Source organism: Orbicella franksi, chromosome 4, assembly GCF_964199315.1.
Source record: "Orbicella franksi chromosome 4, jaOrbFran1.1, whole genome shotgun sequence".
Lineage (NCBI taxonomy): Eukaryota > Metazoa > Cnidaria > Anthozoa > Scleractinia > Merulinidae > Orbicella > Orbicella franksi.
In genome coordinates, this window is record NC_138148.1 from 32,846,269 (window position 1) to 32,868,659 (window position 22,391).

Sequence of the window (22,391 nt, forward strand, 5' to 3'; positions counted from 1 at the left end):
CGAGGTTGAGAAAAATGTCGTGAGTTGTCAGTGGAGAGCAGATCAATTATTTGATAATTGATCTGCGAGACAAATAACGATATTTTGCGATAACCGAGTTCAATAATTGCTTTATCATTCGATCACCATATTTCTCATTTAAATCACTTTCTGACAGCACAGTGGAACAATGTTCCCTTTTTCATCAGAGATCATGGTTACAATTATGCAAGAGCAGAATATTATTTGCAGCAAACACATTTAGACGGTTCTACACATGGGCAGACCATTATTTGTCGGCAGTTATATGCAATGAATCGGTTACATGTAATGAACACAAGTGTAAATTTACACTGCGCCTAAATGAATTAGGAACACATCTCCTCGCCCGAGGTTATAGTAACTCTTTCCTAATTGACTCACAATTCAAACGAGCTGCTAATAGTTCTTGCCCTGATGCTTTAAATTCCAACCGTCATGATTCCATTAAGCGCTTACCTTTTGTTGTTACATATTACCCATATCACTTCCTCACATTTATCATATCTTACGTAAACATTTTAACATATTACTTTCCTCCAACCGCTGCAGCAAATTTTTTAAACACCCACCCATCGTCGCCTGCAGACGCACTTCTAACCTTCGTGACATTTCAGTTTAAGCTAAACTACCCACTATCATGACTCCTAATAACACTAGTTTACAACCCGCCTCATTTCGCTGTGGACAAGATTAAGCTTCTTGTCCTTACATCACTAACGGTCTTAGACAATACACTTTCCTCTCCACAGGTGCAACCCGTCACACCACTTCACACATAACCTGTAACAGCAAAAATTTAATCTACATGATACAGTGTAGCCGCTGCCATTTACAATACATAGGTGAAACTAAGCGACGCCTCAAAGACAGATTCAACGAACATAGACGCTTTGTTGACTAAACTAACATTAAATCCAAACCCACTACTGTTGCCGAACATTTTCTTTCTCACTCTAATTATTGCTATACTGACATGCAGCTAATCCCACTTGAACTTATCCACTTCTCAGTGATTCAATCAGAAAAGTCAGAGAGTCCTTTTTAATAGATTTAGCAGGAACATTGGAACCCGGCGGTATGAATAGACGTGATGAATCGTTAGACTTTACCCTTACTCCATTTAGTTTGTTTTGTTCGTCATTTCCGCCACTCCTTTTAGTTTCGGAATATGTGTTACGAGATCCACCACTATATAATATTTAACAATTATTCACCGAAGTGGAGGTAAATATCCATCACTTTCACCGACACTGAGGTGAATAATTGACAATGACAATGGTCGCGTCATTTTGAATAACATTCACTTATTTTTGTTTACGGCGTCTTTTCCCCTCATTTATTCCCGGCATTTGACCATTTTGGGGTCTTGTTATTGTGAAAAAACAAATTGACGTCACTTTTTTTACGCGTCTGTCCTCTTAATGATGATAAATTTTGCCGTAACTTTGTAAAAGTTTACTGCGGAACCACTCGCCTGCGGCTCGTGGATCCACAGCCACTTTGACAATGTTATGACGCAATTTATCATCAATAAGAGATTAGACGCATAAAAATCTGACGTCGATTTATTAATTCCAGGCCTGGTTACTAAGCTTGCCACCTCTGCTATCTCGGTAAGTAAACATGGCGGACAGTTGCTGAATGAAATTTTCATTTATTTGAAAGACATCACTCCAAGTCCAGGATATTTGAGAGGATGGAGAATTTTCAAAATGACTGCTGTCGCCCTTGGACCAAAATCTTTTCAAGAACTCGTGTTCCAGGTATTTAACAGTCGTAAACGCAGGTCAGATCAATTGACCGCAATTTATTTTTCTTCAAACCATAAAGTTACTTATTTTTAGATGATGATGACAACTGTGGATGAAGTCAACAACGATAAAAAAGGTATCGGATGAATGTATTTTTCGTAGTGTTTCCCTTGTTTGTTTTACTGCCAAACTCGATGAGTAAAGTGATTCACAATCGATGCACATGCAAGCTTGTTATTAAAACTACGGCTGCATACGTGTATGCAAACAAACAACTGAATCTGTGTTTTTATATTTTAGTCCGTTATTTTGTAGTCCTTGATATTTACCTCTGAAAATTATACTAAAACAATTAATCGCCTCAGGCTCAGGGAACATTGGTGAATAAAGTTTGGGTATTTTAAGATCACTAGGTTACAGTTTTCATGTATAGCATGCAGCGTCAGCTTTTCAAATGCACTACCGTAATTAATTTCCAGGTTAACTTACCTGTGGTAACTACAAGCATATCGTTATTAGCTAAATTAATTTTGAATTTGAATTTGTTTTGCCATGGAGATTGTTTTCCTTTAGCAGGTTTGATCTGCTGTCTTCTTTGCGAAGCGTAAAGACCGTGTTTTTGCGGCTTTCAGGACTATGTCATCAGAACTCGCTTCGGAATAGCTATTTACTGGGTGGAGCTTCTAAACTGTATGGCAACCATATAAGATCATTATTATAGGAGTATATCAAATTGGTTCCAATGAATAATATTAGCATAACCCTGTTACCGACTCTCCGTTGGTAAACTTGCAATCTGTTTGGCTACACAGGAGTACTTTCAAACTGGTATCAACTTTCCATTTTCATGAAATTTTTATAATGAAAATATTTTTTTGTGTGTTTGACAGGTCGGTTTGTGGGTTTTCCGAAACCAATTAGGTGGCTCTCTCTTGGTTGCTTTCAGCCAATAAAACCTCGTGCTTGCCTTCTAATAGAACACAGCTTTAGCCGACATGATAAAAGAGGGAACATCCACAATACGCTATTTTAAAAATATTCAACACGGAAAGAAAATTCTGTTGATTAGAGTAAACTGCACTCTGGACTTGTTGTCTACTTCAGCAGGTGATAATTGACTTGAGGACTTCTTGTGCACGCAGAACGTAAATTAATCATCGAATTGAATTAATCATCTCTGATAGAGCAAATTAAACTACTCAAGAAACCTGAAGAAGAGGAATCAGAAAATTGTTAAAACGTTTGCCAATTTACAAACCGAATACAAATTGAATAGCAAGGAGAACAAGAGAGTAAAATAAACCAAAGATCTTATTAACAGAAAACTGTTTATCTATATATCTATCCATTTCCAAGACAGCGCAGCTACTTATTACACAGAATGTGATTTTCATAAGATCCAGTAGGGACCTACGAGTAGACCTATTTTCTCCGAGTTATTACAAATTATATTTTAGTCAAAAAAGCATGCAATAAAACAACTTCCAAAACAGCAATATTTGAAGGGAAAAGTGCATGAATTATTTCACTCAGCAATCACTGAGCTAACTCGAGAAACAGTAAAGCGCCTCTCTGATTGTCTCCTTTACTGCTTGCTTCACTTCGCTGATCTTCCAGCAGTAAAGAATCGGGTTTAACGATGAGTTCAAGTACATTTAAGTTGCTGCAACATCCAACATGAGAACACTGGACGGAGATGTTTTGCTATAACTTACCAAGGCTATCAGTATACCATTTGGTAAATAACAAGCAACTAATGAACACTGCACCCACAGTGCACTGTACACTGTCTTTCTGTATCGCTGTATGTTCAGCGGATTTATTTGGCCTCGTTGTTCCTGTTGGACATGGCCCTGTACTTGAATTTGATGATGACGGAGCCTTTGGAAAATCTTTGTGTAGGAGGCGACTGAGGTTGCTAGACATGCTATTGTACCTGTACAGACGTACCCTATCGTTATAAGGGGATTTAAAAGGAATAATACTGGAGCAATAACGGACATAATCCAAAAGATTGCTACAATTAAATATGTTCGCCCTAAAGTTACAACTTGTCTGTATCTCAGCCCTAAAAACAGGGCGAGAAGTCTGTCTACGCTTATTGCACTCGCTGTAAGCAAAGATACTGAACACAAAGTATTGCTTGCAAAGACACTCGAGATATAAACATAGCGACAAAGATTCCATTCTTCGTAAACTAGAGATGTCCAGCAGACAACACTAAGAGGTTCCGTTATAACACCAACGCAGAGATCAGTTGTGGCTAGACATCTAAACAAGAGTTTCGACGGCGGATGAAGGGAAGACACCTTGCGAAGGGCAACGAGGATCAGAGTATTGCCAAGAACTGCAGTAATCGATAGAAAAATGTTTACGGCCGATAGATATATCCACTGTTCATGTATTCCACTCGTCCAGCCGGTCGAACATTGAAGTTGTAAATATGTTTGATATTTCCTTTTTTCCATCAGTGAATGCTTGGATCTGTAGTTTTAACGACAAATGTTTTATCGGAATCCACAAAGGATCAAATTAGCTTCAGCTTCGTGGGCTGAATTTAAATAGCAACTTAACGACTTCATATAATATTAACATCTGCCCAGAGCTGTCTTTTATCTCACTGTCATGTTCGAAAATTAACGGGAAAAAAATTCATAATTGAAGACAAATGGGGCGATGCAAACTTGCGGCTTTTATGCGCGCCTTAGATACTAGGAAAAGTTTAAACCATTAAATTCTTCCCTGACCTAGAATAACTGCATTCTATTTCTTGCAAATACGTTTAATAAGCTCGGCTGAACGAAGTAGTAGTAGAAAATGATGTATCTCAGCATCATGCTGGGGTTTGTCTGTTAAAGATACCGTCATCTCTGTACGGACAACTTCATAATACGAACGCCTCATTTTATGGACCGTTCACACCACGATTCATATATGATCTCTACCATTACGGAACACGTTCTAAAAACAAACGAGATGTTCTAAAATACAATTTATTGCAAAAAATGTGGCTATTCGGCGTTAATTTTTCCATAAAAAATTACTAATCTGGCGCAAAATGAAGTTTTGGATTGTTATTTTGCCAGACTGGTAAAACCTTTGGCGCGATTTTGCCTTAACGGCATAAATATTGCCAAACGAAGGCAAAACGTCACTGGACTGGTAAAAATGTAGCGAATCCTAAGAAATTTGCTAGAAGCGAAGCCTTGGGAAAATTATGGCACAAATTTATTAAGACAGATATATTTAGGAAAAACTAACGATAAAAAATTGATACGACAAGCCAGTTTCCTCCCATGGGATAACCAAAGGTGGCAAGAAGTCGTGATTAATGTTGATTATTTGCCAAAAAAGCCATGTTTGTCATCTCATTTCCTGGTACCTGAACACCAAAAGTGTTGATATATTTGTAAAGTTGAGAACGAACTGGCACTCTTCAAAAATTATCAAGGTTACAAAAAAATAATTTTTTTTAGATTATTCCCCTCCAAGAGGTGTGATCTGCTGTATTCTTGGCGAGATAAAGACCGTGTCTTTCCGGCGTTCAGAATACGGCTTGTCTCAACGTCCTTCAAAATCGCCATTTACCGGGAGGGGCTTCTTAACTGCATGGCAGCAATACGAGAACGTCATAGGAATTATCAGGTAAACGCGCAATCTGATTGGCTACACAGGAGTGCTTTGAAAATGGCATCACATTCCCTTTTTCGTGAAATTTCGGGAAAAAATATTTGTTTTGTTTTTTTGACAGATCGGTCAGTGGGTTTTCCTAGGACAATTAGACGGCTCACTCTTGGTTGCAATCAGCCGATAGAAACCTCGAGCTTGTCCTTTAATATCGCCCCTTTATCCGACATGACAAAAGAGGAAACATCCACAATATGCAATTTGAAAAATATTCAACAAGAAAAGAAGTTCTGTCAATTAGACTGATGTGTTGTTTAATCAGTATAGCAGGTGATAAATTGACTTGGAGACTTCCTGTGCACTCAGAACTTGAAGGTTTGAATCATTTATCTCTGCTACAGCAGACTACCCTTGAAACTCTCAGAAGAGAAATTAGACAACTTTTAAAACGGCTTCCAATTAACGAAATGAATAGCAAAAAAACGACTTTTCAACAGAGTAAAATGTAATGTAATCTACTGACAATTTCGTAAGAAGCATAAACTGAACTTCCTAATAACAGAAAACTCTTTGCCTACCATTTCGAGGACACCGTCTGAAGAGCGGCGGATCGAGACCTTGAGCTAAGCGGGGGAGGGGGGGTGCGGGTTAATTTGTTTGCTTGCCCTGCCTGCTTTTCTTCCTTCTGCGATTTTTTTTAACCAAAATAAGGGAAAGTCCGGGCCTCCCGGGCCCCTCCCCTAGATCCGCCACTGCTGAAACTGTTTATTAAGCAGACTGTTATTTTCATTTGGATAAATGAGGACTTTCGAGGGAAACTATTTGCATTTTTCTCCACATCTGTTTCAAAAACGTTAACGCTAAAAAACGTTTGTGAAAATCGTCGTACTGTAGGCAGCTTTCCTAAGAAATTCATATCCTACGAAGTTATAAATCATGAGTCTCCATACACCTATTTCAAGGTAGTAAATTGTTAATCTCTATTTTGTACCATCGAAACTGAGTTTCCAGTGTTAACTAATAAATATGCTTCTCGGTATCTCGAATTTTAACTTCAGATTATTATATTCATCGATTATTAACAATCAACCCCATGCATGAAACTTACTACAAAACACAACAAAAAACCCTATACTTTCATATACTAACATAACTTTCTAACCTAACTTATTACAAATTATTACCAATTATATTTTTGTCAAAGACTCTTGCAAAAAATTAATAATATTTGAAGTTTTACCGTTCTCGGGAAAAGAACACATATAATATAACTTAGCAATGACTGAACTAACTCGATAAACAGCAAAGTGCTTCTCTGATTGTCTCCTTTACTGCTTGTTTCACTTCGCTGATCTTCCAGCAGTAAAGAATCGGGTTTAACGATGAGTTCAAAAAAATCAAAGTCAATGCAACATCAAAAACGAGAGAACTGGATAGAGATGTATTACTATAATCTACCAAAGCTCGCCCTATGGGAAATGGTAAATAACAAGCAACTAATGTACACTGCACCCACAGTGCACTAGACACTGCCTTTCTGTATCGCTCTATGTTCAGTGGAACAGGTTGACACGGTTGTTCTTGTTGGACATGGCCCTGTACCTGAGTTTGATGGTGACGGAGCTTAAGGAAAATCTTTGTGTACGAGGCGATTGACGTTACAAGACATAAAGGAATAAGTACATGGCCATACCAAATAGGTATAAGGCGATTTAAAAGGTACAATATCGAAGATACAGCGGACAAAATCCAAAAGATTGCTACAATCACATATGTTCGCTTTAAAGTTACTACTTGTCTGTATCTCATCCCTAACGACAGGGCGAGAAGTCTGTCCACGCTTATTGCACTCGCTGTAAGCAAAGATACTGAAGACAAAATGTAGCCCGCAATAACACTAGACACAACTGTGTAGTGACAAAGATTCCATTGTCCGTGAATCTGAGACATCCAATAGACAACACTGAGAGGCTCTGTAATAAGACCAACACAGAGATCAGTTGTGGCCAGACATCTAAACAAGAGTTTGGACGGCGGATGAAGGGAAGACACCTTGCGAAGGGCAACGAGGATCAGAATATTGCCAAGAACTGCAGTGATGGACAGAAAAATATTGAACGCTAAAAGATATTTCAAATGTTCATGTATTCCACTTGCCCAGGCGGCCGAACATCGAAGTTGTATAACTGTTGGAGTAAAATTCATTATTCCGCAATGCGTGGATCTGTAGTTTTAACGACAGATGTTTTATCAGAATCCACACAGGATCAAATAAGCTTCAGCTTCGCGCTCTGAATTTAAATACCTAATTAATGACTCCAAATAATATTACCATCTGCGTAGAGCTGTCTTTTATCTCCCCAAACATAGACTAAATATGTCATGTTTTAGTGCGAACTGTTAAGCCCTGGCCAAATTGACTCGCAAGTAGACTGCGGAAGTTGGGAACTTTGGTCTATTTGCGACTCCGTTTGCCAAGGCCTCGAGTGAACTTGGGTTGACTTGCGATGACCTGCGCTCTCTTCGGTCGAGATCACATTTTCACGCAAGTCGACGCAAGTTTTTCACCGTTTGGCCACCCAACCGAAGTCAACGGAAGTTGAGTGACGTCCATTAACCTTTTATTAGCCAATGAAATTCAGGATGGGTGTGGCTTAGAATGGGTTTTTTGCGACTTGCGTGTACTAGCGAGGAAACCTGCTACAAGTTTACAAGAACTCTATTAAAGGAGAGAAAATTGCTGAACGCTGAGAAACATCTCAGCTGTTCATGTATTCCACTCGCCCGGCTGGCCGAACATTGAAATTGTTAAAACGTTTCGGTTGGCATTTCCCCGTACTCAAGATTGCTCTTGCTATTATTCTGCTATGCGGGGATCTGCAGTCTTAATGACAAATGTTTTATCAGAATCCACACAGGATCCAATAAGCTACAGCTTCGTGCGCCGAATTTAAATAGAGAACTTAAGCAAACCATGACGACGACGGCGGCAACGAAAACGCCCGCCAAACTAAAGAGTTAATAAACAAACCAATGGCTGTGCGCGTGCGCTATAAGTCTTTGTGAATTTCTTTGCCATCCTCTGCAAAACAACAACGTGAAATGACCAAGTTCTGCGTATTTGGAAAACGCAAACGACGGCCGCTAATATTTCGTATTTTTATTTGGAATTGAACGCTTGAGCAAGTTCTGAGACCAAAAGGCGCACTAAACAGATCTAGACATTTGCGAAATTCGAAGGTAAAATACAAATTTATTTTTTTACCAAGCGTTGTCCTCGGGGTCGCCTTCGTCATTGCTTAAGCTCCCTAATAGCTACTTTATGATTCTAAACATAATATTAATTTCCGTGTAAAGCTGTTCTTAACTTTACCAAACATGTCCGACCATAATTAAGACAAAAGCGGCAACTGCCGCCATCTGTTATAAGCCTGTTATTTGATTTTTATACGCCAACGAAATGAGAATTGAGTAGTGAGAAAAATGGGGGTACTAGCGCTCTTTACAAAAAAACGGCCTCAAACATTCCCTACAAACCAAAAAAATGCTCACGCAGGCTCTATTTCGAAAAGTGCATTTTAAGGCCTCTCAGAGCAACTTCATTGAAAGCTCTCTCCTGAGCCTAGTTTATGTCTCCCAGCCTCTCTAGAAATCAAAAAATGCTTCTTCCAGGACTCACTTCGCAGACCCGTCTCATAGCTAAAAATGACCCTCTCAGCCCTCCTGAGAATCAAAAAATTACCTCGTCAGACACCTTTTCAGAATTAGCATAAAATAGCCCTCTCAGCCCTCCTGGGAATCAACAAATTGCCTCGCCAGAGCCCTTTTCTGAATTCTGAATTTTACTTAAACAGAAATCGCCCTTATTATATTGGGAATAATGAATATGAAAAATTATGAGAATAAAAAATTATCTAGCCATATTATAATGGAGATGAATAAATCCGAATTGAATAAATTGACAAAAAAAAAAAAACAATTAGTTGATCTATTGTTACAAGATCAACAAAAATTAAGAAAGCCTATTCCGGTACCACGCAAAAGTGTTAAGCAGATGGTGCATGATTATGAGGAAAATATAATTGTACCACCTCTTGAGTTTAGAGATAAACCGGTTCCAAAACCTCGAACAATTAAACCTGTTCCATAACCAAGAACAAGAATAGTGGAATTACCTATTGGACCTATGTTTAAGATAGGAAAACCAGTAGCTAAACCTCGTGTTAAATCTAAAAAACCAATACCAGCTCCAAGAACTAAAATAACGCCCGTTAAGCTGGCTGTGAAAGATGCTGTTGAAACATATGAGATTGGTTTGAAAAATAAAAGTGATCCGCTGGTTCAGTTGCCAAATACTAGACAAGCAATTAATCATCGTTTCAATAAATCTCACTGGGTAAAAAATAAAAATTTTAAATTTTATGAGTCCATGAAAGTGACTTTCATCAAAGAAGTACCTGATAATAAACAAAATGATGATGATGATGTTGAAGTTGAAATTGATGCTACCGGTGGTAAGCATTATTTGAAGTATAAAACTGCTCATTTCAATAGTACTGAGCTAAGGCTGTTACTAACACCATTGAGTTAAATCAACAATTCAGTGAAAATTACTCAGGAGGAGATTTTGAAAAAGATCGCACAATGGCTATCAGAGGGTAGTGGCTGGATTATCGATAAAATTGATAACCATTATCTGAATATTATCAAATATAAACCAGTGAAAGATAAATGATATATCCAGCTTCCAAAATGGTTGAGAAATTTGATAAAAGGTTTGATCAATATAAAAAAAATAAAGATAATGAATGCTTCCGATAATGACATATCAGGCATGTTAATCCACAAGAGAAAGATCCTCAGCGAATCAAGAAATCGGACAGATCACTTGTTAATAAGTTAGATTGTTCTAATGTCGAATTTCCTGTTAAAATCAATGATTTCAATAAAATTGAAAAACAGAATAGTATCAGAACAAATGTATTTGGTTATGAAAACAAACAACCTTTTCCGATTTATGTGTCGAAAGTTTAATGATAATTTGAATCTTCTATTGATAACTGAAAATGAAAATAAGCATTATGTGCTGATCAAAGATTTCAACAGATTGATGTTTAATCAAACAAAGCATAAAGAGAGAAAACACTTTTGTATGCACTGCCTTCAGTGTATCAGTTCAGAAGATATTCTAACTAAACATGAAACTGAGTGTCTTGTAATTAATGGTAAACAAGCTATTAAAATGCCAGAAAAAGGTGAGAAAGTAATTAATGTTTGAAAATTATCATAGACAGTTACAAGCACCATTTGTTATTTATGCTGATTTTGAAGCTATCACTGAAAAAGTAGATTCATGTAAACCAAATGATAATGATTCATATACTGAAGCTTATCAAAAACATACCGATTGCGGGTATGGTTATAAAGTAGTTTGTGCATATGATGATAAATATACTACACCTGTCCAGTATTATCGCGGGCCAAATGCTGTGTATAAGTTTATGGAGAAAATGCTTGATGAGGTCAGATATTGTAAAAATACCATCAAATATAAGTTCAATAAACCATTCAAGATGACTCCTGCTGATAAAGAGAATTTCAAACAAGCAACAGAGTGCCATATTTGTGGCAAAAAGTACAATGAAGACGATGTGAGAGTAAGAGATCATTGTCATGTGACAGGTAAATACCGTGGATCAGCTCATGAAGCTTGCAATCTCAATTTTCAACTAACAGATAAGATACCAGTGATATTTCATAATCTGAGAGGTTGTGATAGCCATTTTATCATGCAGCAGATTGGTCAGATAGCTAAAAATAACACCTACACTAATAAGAAAGGAGAGAAAAAAGAAATAACTATCAATGCAATCCCGAATAATATAGAAAAATATATGGCTTTCATGCTTGGTTATAATCTTGTTTTTATTGATAGTTTTCAGTTTATGAGTTCTAGTCTTGATAAACTAGTCAGTAATCTCCCAAGAGAATCATTTAAATATACATCTGAAGTTTCCAAGGGAAGAGCGCTTGATCTGATGTCAAAGAAAGGTGTCTATCCTTATGACTACATGGATTCATTTGAAAAGTTTGATGAAACCAAGCTGCCAACAAAAGATCAATTTTATAGTATACTGAATGATGAACATATATCTGATGACGACTATAAACATGCCAAGCGTGTTTGGAAAGGATTTCAGCTCAAGAATATGGGTGAGTATCATGATCTATATTTGATGTCTGATATTCTGTTACTGGCTGATGTATTTGAAAATTTCAGGAAAACATGCTTGGAATATTATAAATTAGATCCAGCACATTATTTTACTTCTCCTGGATTACCATGGGATGCTATGTTGAAAATGACTGACATTAAACTTGAACTAATGAGTGATATTGATGTTTCAATTTATTGAGAAGGGTATGCGTGAAGGAACAAGCTATATCGCCAACAGATTTGGTGAGGCAAATAACAAGTACATGAAATCATATGATAAAACAAAATCTTCAAAATACATCACTTATTTGGATGCAAATAACCTCTATGGTTGGGCTATGAGTCAGTATCTTCCAGCTGGTAAATTCAGATGGATGACAGACAAACAGATTAATAAATTAGATCTCAGTAAATACACAGATGATAGCAAAACAGGTCTTATTCTTGAAGTTGATCTTGAAAATCCTCATAAGCTTCATGATCTGCATAATGATTTTCCATTAGCTCCTGAACAGGTAAAAGTCACCGAAAATATGCTTTCAAAATATTGCCAGCAAATAAAAGATAAGTTTAATATCTCAATAGGGCAAGTGCATAAATTGATACCTACATTGAACAAAAAAGAGAAATATGTCCTCCACCATCGGAATCTTCAATTATGTCTTGATTTGGGATTAAAACTAACCAAAATTCATCGTGTATTAAAATTCAATCAACCACCCTGGTTGAAGAGCTATATATATTGATTTCAACACACAGAAGCGAACTAATGCTAAAAGTTCCTTTGACAAAGACTTCTTCAAACTTATGAATAACTCAGTATTTGGTAAAACAATGCAAAATGTATGAAAACGGGTTGATGTCAGACTTGTCACTGATGAGAAGCAACATACTAAGCTTGCAAGTAAGCCCACTTATGAGTTGTCAAAAATTTTCAATAAAAATCTGGTTGCTGTGCATAAAATCAAAGAAGTGCTAATCTTGAATAGACCTGCTTATATATGTTGGCACGTGTATTTTGGATCTCAGTAAGACTTTGATGTACGATTTTCATTATAATTATATCAAACAAAAATACAAAACGAAAGCCAAGTTATTATTCACTGACACTGATAGTTTAACCTATGAAATTCGAACAAAAGATGTGTACATGGATTTTTGGAAGAATAAAGATAAGTTTGATAACAGTGATTACCAAGAAAACAGCAAATTCTATGATAAAACAAACAAGAAGGTAATCAGAAAGTTCAAGGATGAAGCTGCTGGTCAAATAATAACAGAATTTGTTGGTCTTCGAAGTAAAATGTACTCTTACATCAAAGAGAATGGCGAAAATGGTAAAACCGCGAAGGGAATCAAAAAAATTGTAATCAAAAAGAATATCAATCATGCTGATTACAAAAATACTCTCTTCAATAATCAGCAAATGTATCATAAGATGAAGACAATCAGATCTAATTGTCATCAACTGGGCAGTTAGGAGTTAAATAAAGTATCACTATCATGTTTTGATGATAAAAGATATCTTCATGACGGTGGTATTAATTCTTATAGTTGTGGTCAATATAAAATCAAAAATTAATCAATTGCGTGACAATCTCGGAACGACAGCGGGACTTTCCGGCTCGGAAATGAGTCATCCAGCTTCTATTGTTAGACTATGGTGTAAATTATTTCTTACGCGTAAGAAACATATCATCCGCTGGACTTTCCCTAATCGTTCTCACTTTATTTCTTACGCGTAAGAAATATATTCAGTCGTTGACCTTTCATCATATCTCTTCTCAAACTCGACTTTATTCGTTGGATGCTTCATTGTTAGTTTATGCTTGATTATATACACTAACAAATAATATTCCTAACAATATGGACAGAACCAGCGTATAACTTCCATATATATTACTTGCATAATAATCGCTTCAGTTTCTTCCAAAATGATGAACCTTTTATTCGGAAATTTACTCGATACAAATGAGTATACTTCATACGTTTTCATACAATATTGATACCTAATTTTATCTATTCTAATATGAGTCAATCATGGGAAAAGTCAATCAAGTCAAAGTATAAGCCAATGTTAATCGAGTCAATCGAGTCAATCAAGCCAAAGTATGAGTCAATCGAGTCAATCAAGCCAAAGTCTAAGTCAATCAAGCCAATCAAGTCAGAGTTCAACCTGGGATTCTCAATCTTCGGATGAAGAATGGTTACCATCTGATTACGAAGAAACTGATTCAGACTAAAAATACTTGGAGATAAAACAATATATATTATTAGTGATGGAATTGAGTGAAACAAATAAGTTTGATTGTGGAAATATCATCCACGAAGAAATGATAAAAATGGATTACATTGATTGTTCATTTTGTGATGAAGATTGCAGCAACCTACGATTAAAATAATTCCTTGTTGTGAAAAACAAGACATTATCAATAACAAGGGCACAAATGTATGCCTAATTGTGGTTCAGTTCACGGTTATAGTACAACGTCAGAATACGTTGATTTTTATGAAAATAAATATCGCTTTATAAAAAAATCGGTTTACCAAAGAAAATATCATCTGGATAATATCATAAACGATCTTTCTAATAAAAATGGATGGCAAATATCAGTACACAATAGTAATAGAATACATGATATTTTCCGAAAAATGGACAGGATAATGCCACAGATTAATGTGATTGTAAACGAATGATCAACATTAATTTTATTCTGAAAAAAATGTTCGAATTTTTGGACTTACCGACTGATAAAATAAAAATAACGAGGACCAAAAAAACTTTGCTGATGTATGAATATTATTGGAATAAAATAATCAATCTTATTCAGTTGTGAACAATTTATTGTACTTATCCTCAAACTTGTCGTATAATGGACACATGTCTATTATAATTTCATCGACAACTTTGATGTAATCAAGGAATCGTTCATTATCGAATTCTAATCCTCTCAGGAATGACCTTATATCGGTCAATATTTTTCATATGATGTGTAAGCAAATTTGCACATCTCAATCTTTCTCTTATAATTTTTAGCCTCGGTGAATGCGCTTAGAATAAGACCAGCACCTGATATTGTCCCAAGAAAATGGGGTTCAATGATGCAGCTCCCACTATTGTTCCTGTTGCTATTAGTCCAACAGATCCAATTTTACATGCCAGGTCATTTTTTAAAAATATTTGTACGCCATCTGGAATAGCCAGTATTTTTTATGATAATACCTTTATAATGCTTTCAACTCTGATATCTCAGCTTCGGTTAAATTGTTATCGGTATGATTAAAATTGAAAATAGTCTTTGATTCTTTCATATATATGGTTTAGATAAGTTTTTTCATGAAGAAGTTGCTATAACCAACACCTTCCAATTCTCCATTACCAGTGATTGCGATGGTATAGCTTTCTGTATTTGCTGTCAATTGTGTTACAAAAAATAAAGTGAATGGTGTCCATTTGGTTCTAGATGTGGTGTCAAAATTTGTGATTTTCTTATTTGTTTGCTTATTATCTGCGAGATTTGTGGAACGTAACCATACTGACACTCTTTCAAGACTTCTCAAACTGTCAATAAAATACATTTCATAGATTCCTGATTTGTTAACAATGTTAACAATAATTTCATTATTGCTTGAAATGGAAAAATCTGCCGGATTTGACGTAACAGCTGATGATTGATCACCTGCAAATTTAACACTTTTTCATTGTTATGAACCAAATCATGTGTGAACAAAAAACACAGTTTAACTTGTTCAACTTTTGTTTCAGACGGAAAAATCCACCTGTCCAACCTAATAATCCGTTTGAATAAGACATATATATGGTTTAGACTATATTTAATCTAATCCAAAATATGTTTTTAACTTTTTTTCTGCTGATACTACAGCATTAAATGCATCCCCACCTATTGCATAAGAGTTAGTTGTAAAACCCATTCTCACAAGATAAGCAGATTTAATTGAAAAGAAATGAATGTTTTCTGTCTCTTGGCTTTGGGGTTGTGCTTCATCGATTTTTTTCGGATCAATTCCAGCAATAGTTGTCAGTGCTTAATTTGTTTCCAACTTTGGTGTTCCAAATCAAGATCTGTTTGTTCACATATTTGGCATTATCTCCTGTTAAATGAGATTAAATTTCGATAAACATTTCAAAATAAAAATGAGCGATAGAAATTTTACACAACGTTTCGATGTCGTCATGACATCATTATCAAGTGATAAGAAAATAACGGTTCAACAGTGTTATATATTCGGTGAGAGGTGTGACTGTTCATTAACATATTTGTTTAAACAAATAGTTTCGCGCGGATGGAACCCGATTGCATGTTCAGGCTAGGTTTCTTCTTTCTAATAAACAGCATTTCGTAAATCAAACAAAACAGCATTTCGTAAATCAAACAAAACAGCATTTCGTAAATCAAAAACAAGACATTGTTAACTCTCTAAAATCGGGTGGAAATGTTATGAGAAGACCAACAAATACTCAATCAGGTGGATTCCTAGGTGGCTTGCTTGCATCAATTGGTGTTCCAATAGCTGTTGATTTAGTGAGTAAACTTATTAAGGGTAAGGGTGCACCTCAAATGGGAGCACCTCCATTGCCAAAATCAAAAGGTGGTTCAGCTCCTCAGATTGGTATGTATCAACCACCACCACCAATCATTGGTACTTGGGATAAAACAATGGGGTATGGAGCAAAAAAAAAAAAAAAAAGGGACTTCTATTAGGAAAAAACAGCCCGTTCAACTCAATTCCCGTGTTAAGAGCAATATTATAAAACCCAAGTTTCAGAAGAATATTCCAATGAGTAACCGTGATTTGATAGAATGGTGCAAGTATCTCAGAATACCAATCAATGAGGTTTTATCAAGAGATCAATCAGTTCCTCACAATCATAAGCAAGCATTATTTATTTACAATCTTAAACCTTCATATATGAGTAGATCTCATTGGGTCACAACATATGTTCAGAACAATAAAATGAATTATTTTGATTCATAATTTGGAATGCCACCATTTCAAGAGCTTGTAAATCACGCTAGGAGAAAAAATCTGCCTCTTTTGCATCAAAATAATCAAATCCAAAATCTTATGACAACTACTTGCGGTTACTTTTGCTCGTACTTTTTGAACGAGATGAATAAAGGGAAATCATATTTGGATCTGATGAAGGTATTTGACGTGAATGATACAATGAAGACTGAGAAATTTATTGAGAAATATTTTAAGAATATCTAATCTATATGTATTATATGAAGAAGTCTTATTGTAAACGAGAAGATAAATCGACAACAAATTTATCAGAAACAAAAATCAATTGCAAAACGAATAAATCTGGAGTACTATACAATTTGTAAATTTTGTGGATACCTTAAAACTGTTTCTGAGAAAAATGGCTGCATTTTTGTAATATTCTAGAGCCAATAAACCAGCCAAAACTCGAGAACGCAACTCTATTTTAATTCAAGCGACTGACAACGTGTTTCATCCGACCGAACTACTGGAAACCTACTGGAGGAGCGGTTACACAGCTCACAACATTCTACACTCCCCACTAAGCCATGAAAACTAGTACAATAAATCAACGACAAAACTTAGCTTGCAGTTCTTAAGTGTCTCTGTCCTAATAACCTAAAAAGTCACTTAATGACAAAATCAGCCAAGTATCGAGGGGCGTGTCTGTTCCTAGTAGTGTAACGCTTCGCTGGAATGCCTTGGGTAGTTGATTGCACAGGAACAGCTGGCTCCCTTGGGGTTTCTTCCCACTGCAATTATGGCTGTTCAGCTGCCGGCGATGCTGGAACTGGGTCTGCTGGACCCTCTTTATCAGCAATAGGCGCTTGGGGAATGCAGGATCGCTGTATAAGGTGGTCTTGGTGACGTCACAAGAATCGGCCATCTTCTAGCTGAACTGCGAAGGAAGTTGGACCCGTTGACTCTTTCAAGATTCCAGGTAACCACCTTGGTCCTCTTCGGAAGTTGCTTGCGTAAACTGCTTCCCCTTCCTGCATGGTGCGTTCCTTAGCGTGCCAGTCATGTGCCTGTTTCTGAGAAGCTTGGCTTTGTCGCACTTTCCTTCCGATTTCCGGGTAGACTAGGTCTAGTCTTGATCTGGGTTTCCTTCCTAGAAGTAATTCTGCAGGGGACACTCCTGTTGAAGTCTGCGGGGTGATTCTGTAACGAGCTAGAAATTCTGAAACTCGTGCTTCCACACTTCCTCCACTCATCTTCTTCATTCCCTCCTTGAATGTTTGTACCGCTCTCTCAGCCAGTTCGTTAGACGCTGGGTGGTAGGGTGCTGTTCTAATGTGACGGATCCCGTTCTGTTTGAGGAAATCTCCAAACTCTTCGCTCGCGAAGTTGCTGCCATTGTCTGTGACGACAATTTCCGGTAGGCCGTGTGTCGCGAAAGCGATTCTCAATTTCTCAATGGTAGCACTTGAAGTTGATGTATTCATTGGAAACGCCTCCATCCACCTGGAGTGGGCATCCATCACAATGAGAAACATTTTTCCAAGGAACGGACCCGCATAGTCTAGGTGGAGTCGAACCCAGGGTTTTTGAGGCCATTCCCAGGGATGTAGAGGGGCTTCTGGCGGTGACTTCCCGTTTTCCTGGCAGGGACTGCACTGGTGAACCTTCTGCTCTAAGTCTGCATCCATTTTTGGCCACCACACATAACTTCTCGCCAACGCCTTCATACGGCAAATTCCAGGGTGTGTCTCGTGTAACTCTTCTACCACTCTTGCTCTTTCGTTAGGGGGGACCATTACTCGATTGCCCCACAGCAAACATCCATCTTGAACACTTAATTCATCTTTCCTAGTGAAGTAGGGCTTCAATGCTTCATCTGAGTTGTGATTAGGCCAACCATGCTGAACGAACTTGATTACTTGTGACAGTATTGGATCACATCTGGTTCCGGTTCTGATCTCATTCACACTCACTGGTGTTGAATTGAGGAGTTCAATTGCAAACACAGTTTCTGTAGGCAAAGGTGTAGTTGAAGGACTAACCGGCCAGGGTAGTCGGCTGAGGGCATCAGTATTGGCATGTTCTGGTCCTGGTTTGTACTCAATGGAGTAGTTGTATGCAGCTAGAGTCAAGGCCCAGCGCTGAATTCTAGCTGCTGCCATAGGCGGTGTGGCCTTCTTCTCATTGAACAATGATTCCAATGGTTTGTGATCAGTCACTAGACTAAAATGTCTGCCGTAAAATGTACTGGTGGAATTTCTTCACACCAAATACCAGGGAAAGTGTTTCTCTCTCAAGATTGGAATAATTTCTTTCTGCATTGGACAGTGTCCTGGAAGCATATGCGATTGGATGTTCTGAGCCATCATCCATTCGATGCGAGAGAACAGCTCCCGAGCCATATTGTGATGCATCGCATGCCAAGGTTAACTTCATCTGACTATCATAATGGACAAGGAGTCTAGAGGACTTCAGGAAATCCTTAGACTTCTGGAAAGCCTGCATCTGTTCTTTACCCCAATGCCAGCGGGTCTCTTTACGTAGTAAATCATGCAGTGGAGCCAACACGCTCGACAGGTTAGGCAGGAATTTCTGGTAGTAGTTAATCATGCCTAGGTACGATTTGAGTTCCGACACATTCTTGGGCGCTGGTGCATTGGTGATCGCTTCGACCTTGTCATCCAATGGTTGAATACCTTCTCTGCTGACCTTGTGACCCAGGTAGGTTACTTGAGGTTCCATGAACACACACTTGTTTTTCCGAAGTCGCAAGCCAGCACTTGCTAGTCGTTTCAAGACTTCTTCCAGGTTGTTTAAGTGATCTTCATCGCAGGCTCCGGACACTAGGATATCATCCACCCGGACAATTACATAAGGAATGTTCTGCAGTAGATTCTCCATGTTCCGCTGAAATATTCCTGGTGCTGACGATATCCCGTAGGGTAGGCGGTTGTACTGGAACAACTCCTTGTGTGTGTTAATGGTGGTGTACTGTTTAGATTCATCATCCAGAAGAAGCTGCTGTAGGCTTGGCTCATGTCCAACTTCGTGAATTTTTCACCTCCTCCTAGTGTCGCCAGGAGGTCTTCAACCTTCGGGATAGGATAACTGTCCAGTTTTGGAACATGATTGACAGTTGTTTTGTAGTCTCCGCAGATGCGAATTGAGTCGTCTGGTTTCAGGATTGGTACAATGGGAGCAGCCCATTCCGAGAACTGAACCGGTTCAATCGTTCCCTCATCTTGTAGCCTCTTGAGTTCAGCCTCAATCTTCCCTGTCATAGCATATGGCACTGGTCTCGCCTTCAAGAATTTTGGTTGTGCCTCTGATTCCACATGAATTTTCGCCTTTGGGCCCTTGAAGGTCCCAAGTCCTTCTCTAAACACTTCTGAGTACCGGTCAACCAATTTTTCAAGTGAAGACCCTTGGTTGTTTTTGACAACTTGCGTTTTGAACAACTCCTTCCAGTTGAGTGTCAGAACTCTCAACCAGTCCCTTCCCAGCAAGTTAGGCCCAGATCCTTCCACCACGAGTGTTTGCAGTTCCACTTCTTGTCTCTCATACTTCACAATAACATTCAAGGCTCCTATGACCTTTACTAATTCACCTGTGTACGTTCGGAGCTTCACTTTAGCCGTTTCCAATTGCTTTCGGTTCTTCACCAGGTTCCCTGCAATAATTCTCTTGTAGGTTTCTTCGTTGATGATCGTAGCAGCGGCGCCAGTGTCCACTTCCATGCTCATCTGAACTCCGTTTAGCTGTAGCTCGACTCGAAACGGTTCTCTCTCCGCGGCGTTTATGTGAAACATCGTGCATTCTTCGCATTCTTCCTCACCCGACTCGTCTGTTGCCTCCAGGTGATGTGTATTTCCAAATTTGCCGCTCTTTCGAAACTCCGGTTTACGCTTACCGAGACATTGGCTTGCCTTGTGACCCTTCTTACGGCATTTGTAGCACTCTTCGTCTTTATACCTGCACTTATCAGGATCGTGGAATTGTCCTCCACAACGATAACATTCTTTTGTCGGCCTTTTCGGATCCCTTGGTGGCTGCTTCGGTGGGTCTTGGGTCACGCGGTGAACTTGCGATTCTTCGGGTTTCTCACTCAGATTTCCAGCAATGAGATCACGTGTATTCCTGTCGGCAATTTCCATCGCGGTGGCTAATTCCATCGCCCTCGTGAACTCTAGTTGACTTTCAGCAAGTAATCTCCGCTGTATCCGTTCGTCGTTCAATCCGCAAACCAGTCGATCACGCAGCATTTTCTCCAGTTGGTCGCCAAAGTCGCAGTGCTCCGATAAATTCCTCAGTTCGGCGACATACTGTTGTATTGTTTCTCCCTGCTGACGAAAGCGGCTGTTAAACTTGAAGCGATACACGATAGATGATGGTCTAGGATTCAAATGATTCTTTACCAAATTAACCAGCTCTACGAAAGACTTGTCGGTAGGCTTCCTTGGATTAACCAAATTCCTGATGAGTTTGTAAGTTTTCGCTCCACACGCACTGAGCAGAACCGCCCGTTTCTTGTTGTCCGTAATCTCATTCGCCGCGAAATACTGCTCGAGCCGTTCGGTGTACTCAATCCAGCTGTCGTTCTCGTTGTATTCCTCGATTTTCCCGATTAATGCCATGGTTTTGTCCGTACCTCGTCGCCAGTGTAATATTCTAGAGCCAATAAACCAGCCAAAACTCGAGAACGCAACTCTATTTTAATTCAAGCGACTGACAACGTTTTTCATCCGACCGAACTACTAGAAAACTACTGGAGGAGCGGTTACACAGCTCACAACATTCTAGAATTTTATTGAAGATTAATCCTAATTATGATTTTGATAACAACTAAGATTTTATCTAATATATATTATATATGAAATCTTATTACGTTAAACAGAAGAAACAAACAGAATGTGTTCCAGGAAGTGAGAGATATGTCACAGCCAAGAATGGACGATTGATGATGAAATGTCAATGTGCTGAATGTGGAATAACTAAGACAAAATTCGCGAAAAATAATCAAACTGGAGGAGCTCGAGCAAGATATCGTGGGCCTTCAGCCGTTGATAAAGCAGCTTATGTGATGTCCAATTTTGTTACACCAGCTGCTAGTTTTGCAGCTCTTGGTAAAGTTTTAGCAGGCCAAGCTGTCAAAGGTGTGAAGGACAATATTGATTATTACAGAGGTGGCAATTTAAACTAAATCAGCCCTCACATGGTGGGGGCAATATATTTCAACCAATGGATTTGAGTTATGAACTTGCGAAGCTAACTGAACAAGCTGAAAAAAGAACGAGAGGAAAAGGTATTCTGAGTAGTGTTGGAGATACAGCTGCTGAATTATTTATCAGTAAGGGAATTCCTTATTTAGCCAAGAAAGGTACAAAATCTGGAAGATATCATTCTTCTGAATTCATGAGAGATCCGAAATTACAAAAGGAAGCAATTGATTGGGGAGTTAAGAAAGCAACTCCTGTTATTCAAAAAGTTGGATCTGAAGCGTTAGATCAATTATCCACGAAAGTAAGACCAAATTATAAGTATAAAACTGACAGAATGGATCTTGATGCAGATATGTACAAAGGAAAAGGATTAGATATCCACAAAGCTATTGGTAAAATACCCAAACCAAAGGCTGGATGGACACGAGGAAAGTACAAATATATGGGACCGTACAACTCCCTTGATAAACAATTAGAATAAAACCCAAATACTGGTGAAGTTTTCGACAAATGGTATGTGCAGCCCTATAACAAAGTAAATGAAATAGATGAAATAGCTGCTTATCATGATATTTGTTATGACAT

The 22,391-nt window shown here is 38.1% G+C and overlaps 2 protein-coding genes across 2 annotated transcripts; both read right to left on the minus strand.

Moving 5' to 3' along the window:
• Positions 1-3,427: 3,427 nt before the first annotated feature.
• LOC145485749 (melanocyte-stimulating hormone receptor-like) lies at positions 3,428-4,253 on the minus strand. Its single transcript, XM_081464366.1, has one exon. The coding sequence runs from the start codon at positions 4,238-4,240 to the stop codon at positions 3,428-3,430; it is 813 nt and encodes a 270-aa protein (XP_081320492.1). The 5' UTR covers positions 4,241-4,253.
• Positions 4,254-6,686: 2,433 nt separating this feature from the next.
• On the minus strand, positions 6,687-7,831 carry LOC145485435 (melanocyte-stimulating hormone receptor-like). The gene has a single exon (XM_081464103.1). The coding sequence runs from the start codon at positions 7,602-7,604 to the stop codon at positions 6,687-6,689; it is 918 nt and encodes a 305-aa protein (XP_081320229.1). The 5' UTR covers positions 7,605-7,831.
• Between the last annotated feature and the right edge of the window lie 14,560 nt (positions 7,832-22,391).